The sequence below is a fragment of the Quercus suber genome, unplaced genomic scaffold, assembly GCF_002906115.3.
Source record: "Quercus suber isolate HL8 unplaced genomic scaffold, Cork oak 2.0 scaffold_648, whole genome shotgun sequence".
NCBI lineage: Eukaryota > Viridiplantae > Streptophyta > Magnoliopsida > Fagales > Fagaceae > Quercus > Quercus suber.
Genome location: NW_027070089.1, coordinates 164,028 through 179,134, shown reverse-complemented (window position 1 = coordinate 179,134; position 15,107 = coordinate 164,028). Strand labels below are relative to the sequence as shown.

At 37.9% G+C, this 15,107-nt stretch overlaps 3 protein-coding genes across 3 annotated transcripts in view; all 3 read right to left on the bottom strand.

Annotated features, from left to right (window-relative positions):
- Positions 1-5,365: 5,365 nt before the first annotated feature.
- Positions 5,366-6,814, bottom strand: LOC136064220 (putative methylesterase 6). The gene is made up of 2 exons (XM_065765687.1): positions 6,656-6,814; positions 5,366-5,647 (listed from the first exon to the last, which is right to left on the bottom strand). The coding sequence occupies exons 1-2, from the start codon at positions 6,812-6,814 to the stop codon at positions 5,366-5,368; spliced, it is 441 nt and encodes a 146-aa protein (XP_065621759.1).
- Positions 6,815-7,489: 675 nt separating this feature from the next.
- Positions 7,490-8,309, bottom strand: LOC136064219 (uncharacterized). Its single transcript, XM_065765686.1, has 2 exons — positions 8,271-8,309; positions 7,490-8,152 (listed from the first exon to the last, which is right to left on the bottom strand). Exons 1-2 carry the CDS (start codon positions 8,307-8,309, stop codon positions 7,490-7,492), a joined length of 702 nt encoding a protein of 233 aa, XP_065621758.1.
- A 1,526-nt stretch (positions 8,310-9,835) lies between these two features.
- The window catches only part of LOC136064218 (uncharacterized), a 6,655-nt gene continuing 1,383 nt past the window's right edge, over positions 9,836-15,107 (bottom strand). The window contains exons 2-3 of the mRNA XM_065765685.1: positions 10,588-11,723; positions 9,836-10,499 (exon numbers count right to left, since the gene is read on the bottom strand). Coding sequence (XP_065621757.1) covers positions 9,836-10,499; positions 10,588-11,723 — 1,800 coding nt within the window. The remainder of the gene's footprint in view (positions 10,500-10,587; positions 11,724-15,107) is intronic.

The window sequence follows — 15,107 nt, the reverse complement described above, 5'->3', positions numbered from 1 at the left end:
TATGAAATTTACTGGAAAAACTGATTTCATTAATATGATTAAAACAGATACACTTACAGATATTTATAACTAAAGCAGAAGCAAAATACTCACTAATCTGATCTAACAAACTTCTTAACTAACTAACAGAATTTGTACAGCTAATCAGTCACGTGTAAAACACATGCTCACTAACTAACATTAAACTACATGCAGCTTTACACTTTAAACTACTTGCCGTTTGATCTCTGCTTCAGGACTTGAACTTGTGGACTCTTGTGAATCACTTAGCTGCTCTGTCTTCTTGGACTTCTGATATTTGTTAACAAAAGCTTTGAGTTGGAATCAATTTTCTGGTCTTCTTACCAGGATGGGTATTTCGAATATTCATTCTCATGATGTCCATCCTGAGGGGGAGTATCAGAAGTCCAAGAAGACAGAGCAGCTAAGTGATTCACAAGAGTCCACAAGTTCAAGTCCTGAAGCAGAGATCAAACGGCAAGTAGTTTAAAGTGTAAAGCTGCATGTAGTTTAATGTTAGTTAGTGAGCATGTGTTTTACACGTGACTGATTAGCTGTACAAATTCTGTTAGTTAGTTAAGAAGTTTGTTAGATCAGATTAGTGAGTATTTTGCTTCTGCTTTAGTTATAAATATCTGTAAGTGTATCTGTTTTAATCATATTAATGAAATCAGTTTTTCCAGTAAATTTCATAACTTAACAAAGAGCCAAACAACGTTTTTAACTAAAGAAAAGGACTTTGTCCTGTGTTTTATGTAGTGCAACAAATTAACAATAACACACCAGAGTTGGCACCCAATTACCTGAATAATCTCCCTTTTGCTTTGAAACGAAGAAATGCATGTCATAGTAAACATTTTATTTTTCATGGAATTAAAATTATAGTAGGAGTCATATTTTACACTAAGTAGTTTTTTTTTTTATATTTGTAAAAATGTTAACCACGAAATAAACTTTTTTAATTTAAAAGAAAATGGAAGGGAAAGATTTGTTATTATTATTATTTTTTTTGAGAAACATATGGAAGGGAAAAATATAGGCATTCTATTTGCAACTTTCTTTCACTCACCCTTTCATAGAATTGCTTTATGAATTTTATTTTACTTAGAATTCAGTTAATGTATATTTTTAGGGTATCTGTTAATAGATCATTTTATGAAAGTTTTGATATAACTTTTATGAGAAATATAAAAAACTATAAAAAATAAATAAATTACTTTTTTCTTTTTGTATAAAAAATTTATAAAAATATTTCCTAAATCAATGCATTCGTTAACTTATTCCTTTTATTTTTATAGTGAATTTCTTTATAAATTTTATATTGAAAATGTTAAATGATGCTCTAAGGACATTCATTAATTAACTAATTTTTTTTTAAAAAAAATTATGAGAAAAAAAATAATTGACTTTTTTAACAGTTGTATATTTTCTATTTTATTTTATTTTTATAAGGAATTGCTTTATGAAATTAAGATAACCTAGCTTGGAGGCATTTCATTCATGATGGATTTCATGACTAGTTAAGTTATTAGCTAGCATTTAATTACCTAGAAACGTCAAGGGGTCCATAGTGAGGGGTTGGGTCAACATCATCGTCATTAAATTTGGCCCAAGTCCAACTAAATAAACCTCTAGCATTTATGAAACGCGTGGAATTATGGGACCATTGAGTTTCTAATGCGGTCTCAATTCATGTACTCAGTGACTTTTTGTGGGCTTGGCTGGAAGAACAAAGCATTTTTTATAATAATAAAAAAGAAAAAGAAAAAGAAAAGTAAAAGCACGTGTGAGAAGTGAGATATTTTGGGAGGAAGTTAGCTTTATTTTTTGCACATGATCTGCATGATATAATAATATTCTCTACAAGGTTGGTACTTATGTGGATCAGAATCATCTGATTAAAAATATTAAAAACTAATATTGGGTATAAAATATAAATATATGCATATACATATATACTTCCACAAAAAAGTTACCAACACTAAAAAATGCAAGGACCCCAACAAATTAATGTTTCATTTATTAATTAGAATAGAATTTAGGTTTAAGCCATGTGCTTTGCTTTACCCCCAAATTCTTGACTATTCTATGTTGGACCATTTATATTAGTTATTTTTTAATTTATATTCTTTTCAACAAGTCTAGTGACATAATTTTTTTTTTTTTTACATTTTTTAACAATAATTGTCTAGTGACATAATTTTTTTTTTTTTACATTTTTTAACAATAATTAAAGTGACTTATTGTGATTAGTAAATATAAAAAGTGTGACATTGATGGTGGTCTATGTGATTAAAAAAAATCTCACAATTTAAAATGGATCTATTTCATGATTTAGATTAATAATCACAAATCTAAATATGCAATCAGAAAAATCAAATCAATACATTTACTTAGAAATATAATAAATTGCAAAATCCATCCTATTTTGAAAGTGATATTATTCAACAATCATTTATCATCTTGAAAAGCTGTCTTTACTCTTTACCAACATCCATACATATATTCACTTTGAAGCTAATTGTTTTTTTTAGCTAAGTAATTTGTGTATCCAAATAAGGAGAAAGTATATATCCATACATTCACGCGTGTAAAGCTCACATAGTTGTGAGTGACACTCTTTTATAAGATAATGTTTGCAATACAAGGAGACACAAAAACAAAGGGACCCAACAACTTAAGTAAAGTTCATTGGAAATTGAAGCTTGATTGATTCACTAGTATGACACCAACAACTTCACACCGACACTAATTTTGTCATCACAAAGGCGACAACCATTATCTGGACCATCACTCTGTTAACTTCTGTAGGCAATTACTTTTTTTGTTTTGTTTTGTCCCTTTCTTTTCTTATGGCTGAGAAAGGTCCTGGCCATGCATGTTGATATGAAAATAAAATAACTAATAAGTGATGGATATGAATGCATCTTCATTGGATTACTCATCACAAACTCTCATGTATTCCAATCCCCAAAATGAAATAGTCTTATGCATTTTGTGTAATCATTTTGTGGCGGCTTGGAGAAAATGGCATACTTGAAAACTCAAGAAGAGCACGTGAATGTATGAGAGGGAAAGGTTATTATTATTAATTTTTTTTTTCGAGGGAAAGGTTATTATGAACTGTTTCAAAGGCTTATAACATATATATTGAGGCCATTGCCAATTGGAACCAATATATAGAAGAATAAATGGATTAAGTACAGATTGTCTGCCATACATATTCTGTGAAATTATACATTTATTTAGAAGGAAGGGTCTTTTGATTGTTTCACATTAAACAGTGTTTATACTCTTTTAAATTATGGGTAAAATGTGGACATTGTTTGGAAAGTTTCATATATGGTAGTGTGAAATAATAATTATCATATATAAATCTGCTCTTTTTTTTTCTTTAATTAATAATAATTCACTCACCCATATACATGTCCAAATAAAATTTATGTAGGGGAAAAAAGCCATAAACAAGGATGAACAATAAGTCTTGAGGTACAAATTTTTTTTATAAGTGCCAAGGTGACAAATTATTGGTAGGTACAGAAAATGATATTAGTGATAGGTTAATATGAGAATTAATATGTAAAACTTTGTCAACTTAATTGTTGTTAAAAATATTGTAAAAATCATTGTCTCTACAACATTACTCCAATGATGAAACCATGTTTGGACTATTAATCTTTGTTTGGGAGTTCATAAAAGAATGGAACATGATAATCATAAAGGAATGGAAATTGTGGGTTCCAGTTAGCTCAACTGGTAAAGTCTTTGATGGGATCTGGGGTTCAATCCCCACTTACACCAAAAACCGATTGGTGTCTTAGTCTGATGATAAATAACTATCATCAGAAGCAAATGCTATAGGTTTAAACTCTCTGAATATATATATATATATATATATTAAAGGAATGGAAATAAATGAAATGTATTTGAGTAAGGGAAATGAATGGAATGAATTTAAGTAATCTTGTTTAGATGTTTTAAAATAGAGGAATTGAAAGAAATAGAAGGTAAGTAATCTTGTTTGGAAGTAACATAGAGAGAAATGAATAAAATCATTTTATAGCGATATTACAATTAGATCCCTATTTTAAAATAAAGAGCTAATTATTTAGGGTATTTTGAGAATTTTAGTGAAAATTTTATTAAATCTAATTTCATTCTCTCAAATTCCTTCCAATTTTGGGGGAATGAGTATTTCATCATACTTATTTTATTCCCTTCTACTTAAACTCTCAAATAAATAAGGCCAATAAAACTTCCAAATAAGGGAAATGAATAATATTCGAAAATTGTTATCTATATATATATATATATATATAAAACTGTAGCCTCTGGAGTTTTCACAATTTTCTACGTAACCACTATTTTCTTTTTCTTTTTATTTTAGATTCTTTTTATTATAGGTTTTATATCTTATATATTTATTATTTTTCTTTAATGTGTAATTATCTTATCAAGTGTTACAATAGTTTAGTTTATGTAAAACTTTATTATATATATGTGTTTCAAGAGCTTGAAAATTCTACTTCAACTAAAAGTCTATAACAAAAATTTCAACAAATATAAACCCCTGTCAAGGTCGAAACCCTTCATACTCACTCAAATTTTCATAAAGAAAATACACACAACAAATTGAAGCCATGGTAGGAAGCAAGTTGATTCTTCAACGAGAACAAATCCTGTTTTACAAAGGCCACCTAATCGCTTTTAATTTTGACCTCAATTGTCTTATTAACAATAGAGTCTATGAATTGCAGTGTTGGACAGTCGTCCACAAATAACATCCATGCAAGGGCTTGATGTTCTTCTTAATTATCTCATATAATTCTAGGAATTATTTTATTTGATATTTTTTGGAATTAATATATTTATGGTTGGCATGGCCTAGGAAGCACGGGTGCGTTTCGGGACTCAGGTGCAGGTGCAGGTGCGGGTGCGGGACTCGGCAATTTTTGAAAAAGGTGGGTGCGGGTGCGGCGGGACTCGGCGATTAAAAAATTATTAAAAATATATTTATTTATATTTTTAATATATTGCTAAGCACACTTTTTTACATTATATAAACTGTGCACGCCCAAAACCGAAACCCTTTTGGGCTGGGTCTCACTTGGGCTCACAACTTACTTGTATAATGGGTTTGGATTTCCTACACTGGGTCGTTCTTCCCGCTAAGACCTAAGGTCCTTTCTTTTCTTTCCTCGTGGGTCTAAGTCACCTTCTCTTTTTGCTCACTCTTTTCATACACTCTCCTTACTGCGCGCCATTATTTCCCCACCCCTCTCTTCTCAAAATTTCCTGCATTTATAGGCCATAGTTTAGTGTATCTTAGTAGTTTATCAATAAAATTAAAGCATGTAAACAATAATTAAGCATATCTATGTGCTATCTCCAGAAGACAATGGCAAAGTTCGTCAGGCTTTGAAAACATTGGCATATGATCAGCACCTTTAATCTCCATCAAGTCTTCAGGCTCTCCATTTTTAATCAACCATTGCTGAAATTCCACAGTTATTACTAAGTCCTGATCGCAACCAACATAAACTAGCAGAACCGACCCATATCCCTCAGTTGAGAAATTCTTTGCCTTGGACAAGTCATCAAGAAACAGTGATCCTGGCCTTGCTAAAGTCTCGGTTAGTTCAAAGTCCTTGAAAAATTTACACAGATTTGAAACATATCAAAAATCTTCAAACATTTCTAACTTACACAAAATAATAAATTGTATTTGTGCACGCCCAAAACCGAAACCCTTTTGGGCTGGGTCTCACTTGGGCTCACAACTTACTTGTATAGTGGGTTTGGATTTCCTACACTGGGTCGTTCTTCCTACTAAGACCTAAGGTCCTTTCTTTTCTTTCCTCGTGGGTCTAAGTCACCTTCTCTTTTTGCTCACTCTTTTCATACACTCTCCTTACTGCGCGCCATTATTTCCCAACCCCCCTCTTCTCAAAATTTCCTGCATTTATAGGCCATAGTTTAGTGGAGAGGTCATAATTACTTGCCAACGAGTGCAACCGGCGGTCCACTATTATCGATCGTAAGTGGGTGGTCAAGTAGGAGTGGGAAACTGTGAGGATGGCGTTGGAACTTGGTTCCTGCCTCCACGAGTCCTCGGCAGCGGTGGCTCTCCGGGGCGCGGCCGGGTAGGTACAGCGCGGGGCTTCCCGTGAGTCAAATATTTATTACTGCCTGGAAAGATGTTGCCGAGAAACGATGAAGAAGCAAGGCTCGGGCTTGCAGTACGCATGGCCCGGTGGGCTGCCGGGTATAAGGGGATTGGCCTCATGGGCCATATACCCAGGCAAGGGTCCAAGGCCCAATGTAGGATACGACGCGGGGGCCGTACAATAGCCCCCCCCTTGATTCGCTCCCCATTCTCGGGGGTGAATCAAGGGTCGTAGAGGGTAGATACCCGTCTGGGAAGTCGAAAGGTCGTTGCTCGGTCGTGGATGGGGACATTAATGCGTCTCAAAAGACGCGATTGGAGTCGACTGACAACCTGTCCGTCATTATTACCTGACGGTTCGTGAACCGAGGCGTTACGCGTGTGGCAGTTGAGGCGGCGGTCCGCGTGTTTTCCCGCCAGGGGATCATTTAATGCATCCCATTTCACTCTCCATGCTTATAAATAGTCCCTCTAGTCTCTGGTTCTTACTTTTGCATTCCTCATTTTAGAATATTTCACTCTGCCGAGCATCCCTCCTTCGTGGTTCTTCCCCTGGCCCAGAACACACTTCCTCCTTAGAGCCCTCAGTAAGTTCCTCTCCTTCTCATTTTTCTGTTTAGCCAGTTCAGTCAATTCTTTGGTATTCATAGAATTTCTTTTCTCAATTTTCTTTGAAAAACACTCGTTTTGAAAAATGAGTTACTCTCACCTCCTTTTAACCGAGCATGCTTTGGCTAGATTTAGGGAGGCCTATAACGTTCCTAACGATGTAGACATTGCCTATTGCAATATGGGTGATATTGACATCCAGAGGCGCCGTGGTGAGAACACGGTGTTCTTTCCCTTGATGGCCATCTTAGAGGGTGGGCTTAGGTTCCCGGTCGACCCTCTGATTCTTAGTACCCTTAGATTTTACGGCCTTTGTCCCGACTTGCCCATGGTTCACGGGCAAACAGATTCGCCCCTCGGGCACCACGCATTTCCATCGAACCCAACCAGGGGAGTGTTATACTTCGACAGATCCTCATTCCTCAACCCGAGCCCCTGAATAGGTCCGGGTACATAACATCCGCTCCGCTTCCCTGGTCTATCATTATTCTCTTCACGACGAAACCGCCGATCCTTGCCATGACTATCAATGCGTCGTCGTGCGGCTGAACGGTTCCCTCCAAATCACTGTCGTCGAAAGAGATCGGCTCTCGGGCAGGTCTGATCTTCTTCGCGGGAGGCGGCACGCCCGTACTCCCTCTACCGGTATCATTGTCAGCACCTCCTTCCCTTTTGCCGTTGAAGTGCCTCTCGGGGCGACGTGGATAACGTCAATTATCCAAGAGGGGGCGGAAGGGGATTCCCTGTGTGTGGGGCGCCATGTCCTGTTCCCCGATTCCCGGTATCCGTCACAAAATCCTTGAGGTGTCCCGCCTTAGCCAACTGCCCGAGATGGTCCCTTAACACTCGGCACTGCTCGGTAGTATGCCCCCGGTCTTTGTGGTAGGTGCAGTATAGGTTCTGATTCCTCCTAGAGGGGTCGCCAGCCATCCGGTTCGGCCATCTGAAGTACGGCTCGTGCTTGATCTTATCCACAATCTTATGCACGGGCTCCTTGAACGTCACGTTCACCTCCCCTGCCGGCGCTACTGGCTCTTGAATCCTCAAATTTCCCCGTGCCCTCTGTTGAAAACCGCTCAGCCGAGGGCGATCTGTCACCTGTGCCTTGCCTTTACTCTGTATTCTGTCATCTTCCAACTGCTTGTACTCCTCGATGCGCCTCATCAGTTGCCTCATATCCTCGGGAGGTTTCTTGGTTAATGATTCCTTCAACCCTGACTCGTCGGGCAATCCCATTCTGAAAGTGCTTGCCGCGATCTTCTCGTTCCCTCCGCTGATCTCGTTGTAGAGCTCCCAGTATCGGCTAGCGTAATTACGGAGGGTTTCCCCTGCCCCATCTTCATAGACAGCAGCGCGTCCACCGGTTGTTGTTCCCGGCTGCACGTCACGAAACGGGAACCGAACTCCTGTATTAGCTCGGCGAAACTGTGAATGGAGCCCTTACGCAACCCGTTGAACCACCTTAAGGCCGTGGGACCGAGGCTGGAGGGAAAACCTTGCACATCAAAGCGTCATTGCGGGTATGCAAAGACATCATCTGGATATAGTGGCTGACATGCTCCACGGGATCCGTCTTCCCCCATACGAATTGAACGGCGGGCGTGTAAATCTGTCCGGCATCGGTGCTCGCTCAATGTCTGCTGAGAATGGTGACCGAGCCGCCCTGCGCAATGCACGGCTCATAGCATCCATAGCTGCATTCCTTGGCCGTCCCTCTGGAGAATTCGAGCCCCGATTTCCGTATTCTCGGGACCGAGAGTGATTTTGCCGTCGGTGAGATTTTCCTGAACGGGAGCGGTCTCGGCGGCGACGGGACTCCCTCGAGTGCGAGCGCTCCCTGTGGTGATGGGACCCCGGTCGATTCGAGTCCGTCCCGCGCCTCTCTTCCTCATCGTCCGGCCTTCTATCTCGGTCGTCTTGACCGGCTCGGCGGCGCTCGTTTCGTGCTTCCAATTCCAGGTCTTGTACTAACCTTCGCAGCCGCTCAAGCTCTTCATCCCTGACGTCAGGCTGCCCACGTCTGGAAGCATGGGATACCGTTCTCCCCGTTTGATACGACCCTTCTCCAAGGCCGGACCGCTCTTCCAGCTGCTCGTAAACTGGATCCTCGCGTCTCTTCTGCCTCCGTTCCCGCCAGGTAGAGCCCCTGGAAGACCCTGCCGAGTGACTCTCGGCTCCACCTCTAGACATCTATCCTGTACGCGAGTCTCGGCGGAACCACTGCTTAGTAGGATTTCCCACAGACGGCGCCAACTGTGCACGCCCAAAACCGAAACCCTTTTGGGCTGGGTCTCACTTGGGCTCACAACTTACTTGTATAGTGGGTTTGGATTTCCTACACTGGGTCGTTCTTCCCGCTAAGACCTAAGGTCCTTTCTTTTCTTTCCTCGTGGGTCTAAGTCACCTTCTCTTTTTGCTCACTCTTTTCATACACTCTCCTTACTGCGCGCCATTATTTCCCCACCCCTCTCTTCTCAAAATTTCCTGCATTTATAGGCCATAGTTTAGTGGAGAGGTCATAATTACTTGCCAACGAGTGCAACCGGCGGTCCACTATTATCGATCGTAAGTGGGTGGTCAGGTAGGAGTGGGAAACTGTGAGGATGGCGTTGGAACTTGGTTCCTGCCTCCACGAGTCCTCGGCAGCGGTGGCTCTCCGGGGCGCGGCCGGGTAGGTATAGCGCGGGGCTTCCCGTGAGTCAAATATTTATTACTGCCCGGAAAGATGTTGCCGAGAAACGATGAAGAAGCAAGGCTCGGGCTTGCAGTACGCGTGGCCCGGGGGTGGGCTGCCGGGTATAAGGGGATTGGCCTCATGGGCCATATACCCAGGCAAGGGTCCAAGGCCCAATGTAGGATACGACGCGGGGGCCGTACATAAACATATACCAAATTTAAGAGCAATAGTAGATAATAATTAAAACAAGATGTTCATAAATTCAATACAACCCACAAGATTAAAACTAAAACATTCCATAATGTTTGGAAATTAGACTACAACTCACAAGTTCGAAACTAAAACAAAATAAAAGATAATCAACAAGACAATCAACAAGACAATCAAATACCAACATCATCATCCTCAATATCAATAGCTTGACTTCGAGCTTCACTTCGAACTTCACTTTCACTAGTAGTAGCACTAGTGTTAGCATTCCCAATAACCATGGCCTCCAACTCTGGCTCATCAAGTGTAAGGGATGCATTCTCAAGAATTCCAGCTCCTCCATGTATGTCACTCGCATTCCAAGAGTCTCCTGCAATATCCCACATCTTTGTTGCTGTATGGACGTACTCCTCATTGCGCCTTGACATGAGTCGAAGATTAGAATGCACATATACCAAATCCTCAGCACGTGCAGGAGTCATTTTGTTTTTTTTTAAGGAATGAATGAATTTGTATGTGCTCCAATTTCTCTCAGCGCATGAGGATGAACAAGGTTGTCCAAGAAGTTTAAGGGCAAGGGTTTGAAGATCTGGAAATGCGGAGCCATGATATTGCCACCAAATCAAAGGTTGTAAGGCCCACCTATCTGTCAAGGCATCTGGTGAAGGAAACCTCCCTCCTGAAAATGTAGCAAACTCAGACTTCACCACTAGCTTTAATTCGCTCTCATCTTGAAAGTATCGATCCAAACACTTGCTCCTTTCCATAGAAATTTCATGATCTCGATGTGGAGGGATGCGTTTTGGATTCCCCGAAAGCCATTCAATGGAGTAATACCTAGTTAAAGATTAAAAAAAAAATATAGATGAAATGTGTGTTTTACTAAAAGGGTGAACTAAGGAAAATAGAAAATAAATGTACTTACTTAGGATTTAAGGAATGAGCCAAGCAATGTATTGGTGTACAATTTTTGGTCCATCGATCAATGAGTATATCATACACCACAGCCCAAAATAAGCTATACTGATCATCTTCCAAGTCTTCGTGCCGATATATTATTGCCTTCACCTTCTCTATCATTGAATCCCACATCTCATACACAAGATGAAGACAAGGCTTATCTGTGTCGGCTATTCGTAGCATATCATAAATGGGCCCTGTGAATTCAAGAATATAATCAACCTTATCCCACCAAAGATCACTTAGAATCATATCTTTCACCTTTTGAGCTTTTCCAACATCATCCTCTCTATAAGAAGCCCATTGGTCACTAATAGCCATAGCTTGAAGGCATCTTTTTATCAACTTCAATCTTTTCAGCATTACAACAACCGAAGCAAATCTAGTATCAGCAACTTGAAGCAATTTTAATGGACAAAATTCATTAAACATTGCCAACCTCATTGAATGATTCATGATAAAAACACGTATGAAAGATGCATCATCACCAATACGTGTAATCCAATTACATTCCTCATATGTAACTTCATTCTTTTCAGTGTTTTTTGCTGCACAAATATTCTTCAAGGCTAAATTAAGAGTATGGACAACACAAGGTGTCCAAAATATTTTAGGATACTCACCTTCAATAAGAGCTCCAGCAGATTTCATCACACTAGCATTATCAGTGATGACTTGGACAACTTTTTCATGTCCAATCTCTTTTATAGCATCCTTCAACACCCCAGCAATATAATGTTTGTCTTTGAACTCACCTGACCCATCAACTGCCTTTATAAACACTGGACCCCCATCTGATACAGCCATAATATTAATAAGAGGCCTCCTTTGTGGATCTGACCATCCATCAGAAACTATACTTACACCATTTTCAAGCCAAGAGTCCTTAATTGGTTTCAAAAGCCTTTCAACATTAGCTCTTTCTTTTTGCAAAAGTGTTGTTCTCAAGGCATTGTATCCAGGAGGAAGATAACCCGGAATGTTATGGGTAGCAGCATATGCATAGGAACTACGATAATATGGGTTCCTTACAAAGTTAAACGGAAGCCCACCGGTGTAAAACATCCTAGCAATTCTGCTATCCAAATCATGTCTAGCAAACTAAGATTCACAATCAAACACAACAGAGAGGGACGAAATCGGGTTAAAAAACAAGCACACAAACACAACAAACACAACACAAAGGAGAGAGAAATAGAGACTAAAAGATAAGTAAAGAAAATAGAGAGCACACCTGAAGGAAGAACACGGCAGAGAGTGAAAGGCTGGAGGTGGAGCCGTGCGCGGAGAGCACAGAGAGAAAGAGAGATGAGGGCGGAGAGCACAGAGAGAAAAAGAGATGAGGGAGTGAGGGACGGACTGAGAGTGAAAGGGTGGGTTTTGGGCGAGTGTCTGATGTATTTTTAGGTTAGGTGAAACGGTGCGTTTTGCAACTTTTTTTTTTAAATTTCCGCCGGAACCGAAAATTTCGGAATTGGCCGAATCGGCCGATACGGCCCGAGTCAGCCCGAGTCGGCCCGATTCGGCCCGAGTCGGCCCGGTTCGCGCCGAGTCGGCGCTGCCACGTGGCAGGACGCGGCCCGACGCGGCACGGACTCGCGGTCAGCGGCGTCCCTGCCGCGTCCGGCCGAGTCCGACTTCGGTGCGGCTCCTCTGGAGCCGCGTCGGTGCTTCACAGGGCATGGCATACAACGTAAAAACAATTTTCTGTCATTTATGTTGCCTTCTGCATAACCCTAAACCGATGTTGAAAGGTTGTGTTTTACAACCATCTGATCTTAGTAACCAAACCCTGCACCTATGATTGTTTGTGATTATTTTTATTCATTGTTTATAGTTTAAACCCATTAAAACTTATTGCTTGATGGTATTTTATGGTTTTTTTTTTCCTTACTTTTTCTTTCAGGGTTGCTAGGAACACAACCTAACATGTGATTTTTTTTTTTCAGCTTCTGACTTTTGGTTGACCTCTCCACAATTTTCCATATTAAGATTTTTTATTTTTATTATTATTTTTTAGTTTGATTTAATTCAAAAAAAGACCCACATAATTTAAAAAAAAAAAAAAAAACCAATTTAGGACTAAGAAAGAAAGAGAAATTAGTGGCAGAACTCACGTTAATGTGCTTATCAAGTTTCCAATTGTCATCCCCACCTCGCCGGCCATCTCCTTCTTCTTATGCTTCGGTTGGACCATCATTTATTTTTCTTTTGTTTTATGTGGCAGTTGTGGCTCTTGGTTTACGTGGACCTCTCATGTGAATTTACTGTAGTGTTTTGAAACTTTTTTTAGGGTAGTGTTTTGAAACTTGAAACAACTTTTAGAAATTTCATTTATACACAACAAGCCTTTCATTTGGCAACAAAAAGAATGTGTTTATGTTTATTATTATTATTATTATATATTGTTATCATCCAAATCCAATTGATTATATCTCCACGTTTATTATTATTAATGCTGAAATTTAAGTACTAATAGATAGGTGTATTAGTTAAAATATATGCACATATAATTTTAAGTATTTATATAAAATTTAATTAATAAATATTTAAATATATTCAAAGTCTATGTACTCCTATCAAATGAATTCAGTTATTTAGTTTACAATTTCAGTCTAAATTTTGTAGTTGAATTTTATATTTGCACTCATAGACCCTATAATAGTTGGAAATTTTAGGGCCTTTACACACATAAGAGAGTCTAACCTCGTCACCATTAAAAGTGTTTGAAATTTTAGGGCCTTTACACACATCAAAAAAGTCTAGCCTCATCACCATTAAAAGTGTTTGAAATTTTAGGGCCTTTACACACATGAATAAAGTTTAGCGTCATCACCATTAAAAGTGTTAGACAAAATGCTAGAGAGAAATTTGAAATTGTTTTAATTATTTTCTTTTATATGTTAAGATCTATGCATGTAGTGAGCATGAGATTTTCCTTCCTATTTTAATAGTCATGGATAACAATCTATACATTTGGGAATATATATTTGAATTTCTATAATTTGTTTTTATGTTTCATGTTGTTATTAGCTCTTTAGATCGATGAGGGTTGTGAATTTCTAGGTATAACCTATCAAAAAAGCAAAGTGAATTCCCAGGCATTGATGTTGATCCTCTACTCAAATTTTGTTGCTTAATAATTTATAATTAGAATGATTGATAATTAAGTAGATAGTTTAGTAAATAATTTTTTTTTTCATTCTAATAAAATTTAATAAATTCAAAATGGAAATAAAATTTTCCGTGCATTGCACGGGTTAGGGGCTTTTGTTTTTGGCTTGTGTGTGTTGCAAATATGTTTGCTAGTCTTCTCTTTAATTTATGCTCTATGGAAATTTGTATTTGGTTTTGGTTTGTTAATTTGAGTCACAGATAAATATCTCTTTGAAGTTATTGATCAGCAATGTAAATTTCTCTTTCTTCTGTGCAGTCTCTTGCATTGATTTTGGTTCTTGGAGGGCCTTCAAAACAAAAGGGATGTAAAGTTTTCTTATTAGGTTTGATGTTAACATATATGAGAGATATTTTGGTCAATTAGAAAAAGTTTGAGGAAACATAAAAGGAAAAAGAACTAAAGAGCACACAATTTGAAACTTTTTCTTTTAAAGTTTAGACCCATTAAAATTTAAAACTTATTATTTTATGGGTTCATGTACTTTTTTCTTTTTCTTATTTTTCTCTTTTGAATGGTCATATATTTTTGGCATTTTAGAAGTTTTAACATCTGAATTTTTGTGTTAGTTTTTGCAATATTTGAACATGTTTAGTAGGTTTCAACAACTATACCATGTATTATTCTTTTGAAGGTAATCAAATTTTCTTTTATATTTCTCTATTGTATAATCATATATATATATATATATTGTTTTGTTTCAATAATTTATATGAAGTAAATCTTATGATTCTTTAATATTTTTTGGCTTTTCAGAAATTTTAACATCTGAATTTTTTAGTTATATTTTTGCAAGATCTTAAACTATCTGGAAAATTTCAATGACTATAGCCATGAATTATTATTTTGAGTGTAAGAAATTTTTCTCATGGGTGTGTCTGTTTGGAGGTGAAATAGGGTGAATAAAAAATTTTGGAGAGAAAATAGGAAGGAAAACTTTTTTGAGTGTGTTTGGTTGGTGGGAAGGAAGAAAAATAAATGGTGGGGTCTAAGTGTTTTTTCCTCATACCCACCAAAAAGTTTTCTCTCCAAAATGGAGAGAAAACTAAAGGGAGAAAATGAGGTTGCTTAATAGACAAAAATGCCCATCTCCACTACTTTTTTTTTTTTTTTTGATTTCCTGGGGCTGTGGCTATGGGTGGGCACATTACCATTTTTTTTTTTCCTTTTCTTTCCTAGATGTTTCTTCTTTTCTTTTCTTTTTTTCCTTGTGTGATAGTTGTTTTGTTTTTCTTTTTGTTTTTTTTTTTTTGTTTAACTAGACATGATTTTTATTTTTTAATAAATTGGGTGATTGCTTTTTTTTTTTT

What these genes read in the sequence shown, in the direction of transcription:
- LOC136064220 (XM_065765687.1), bottom strand. Translation starts at nt 6,814, where the DNA reads ATGAATACCAAAGAATTGACTGAACTGGCTAAACAGAAAAATGAGAAG. An exon ending in CTAAAATGAGGAATGCAAAA is followed by an intron (nt 5,648 to 6,655) that starts GTAAGAACCAGA and finishes AAATTTTTCAAG; the next exon opens with GACTTTGAACTAACCGAGAC.
- LOC136064219 (XM_065765686.1), bottom strand. Translation starts at nt 8,309, where the DNA reads ATGTCTTTGCATACCCGCAATGACGCTTTGATGTGCAAG. An exon ending in ATGACGCTTTGATGTGCAAG is followed by an intron (nt 8,153 to 8,270) that starts GTTTTCCCTCCA and finishes CGTGACGTGCAG; the next exon opens with CCGGGAACAACAACCGGTGG.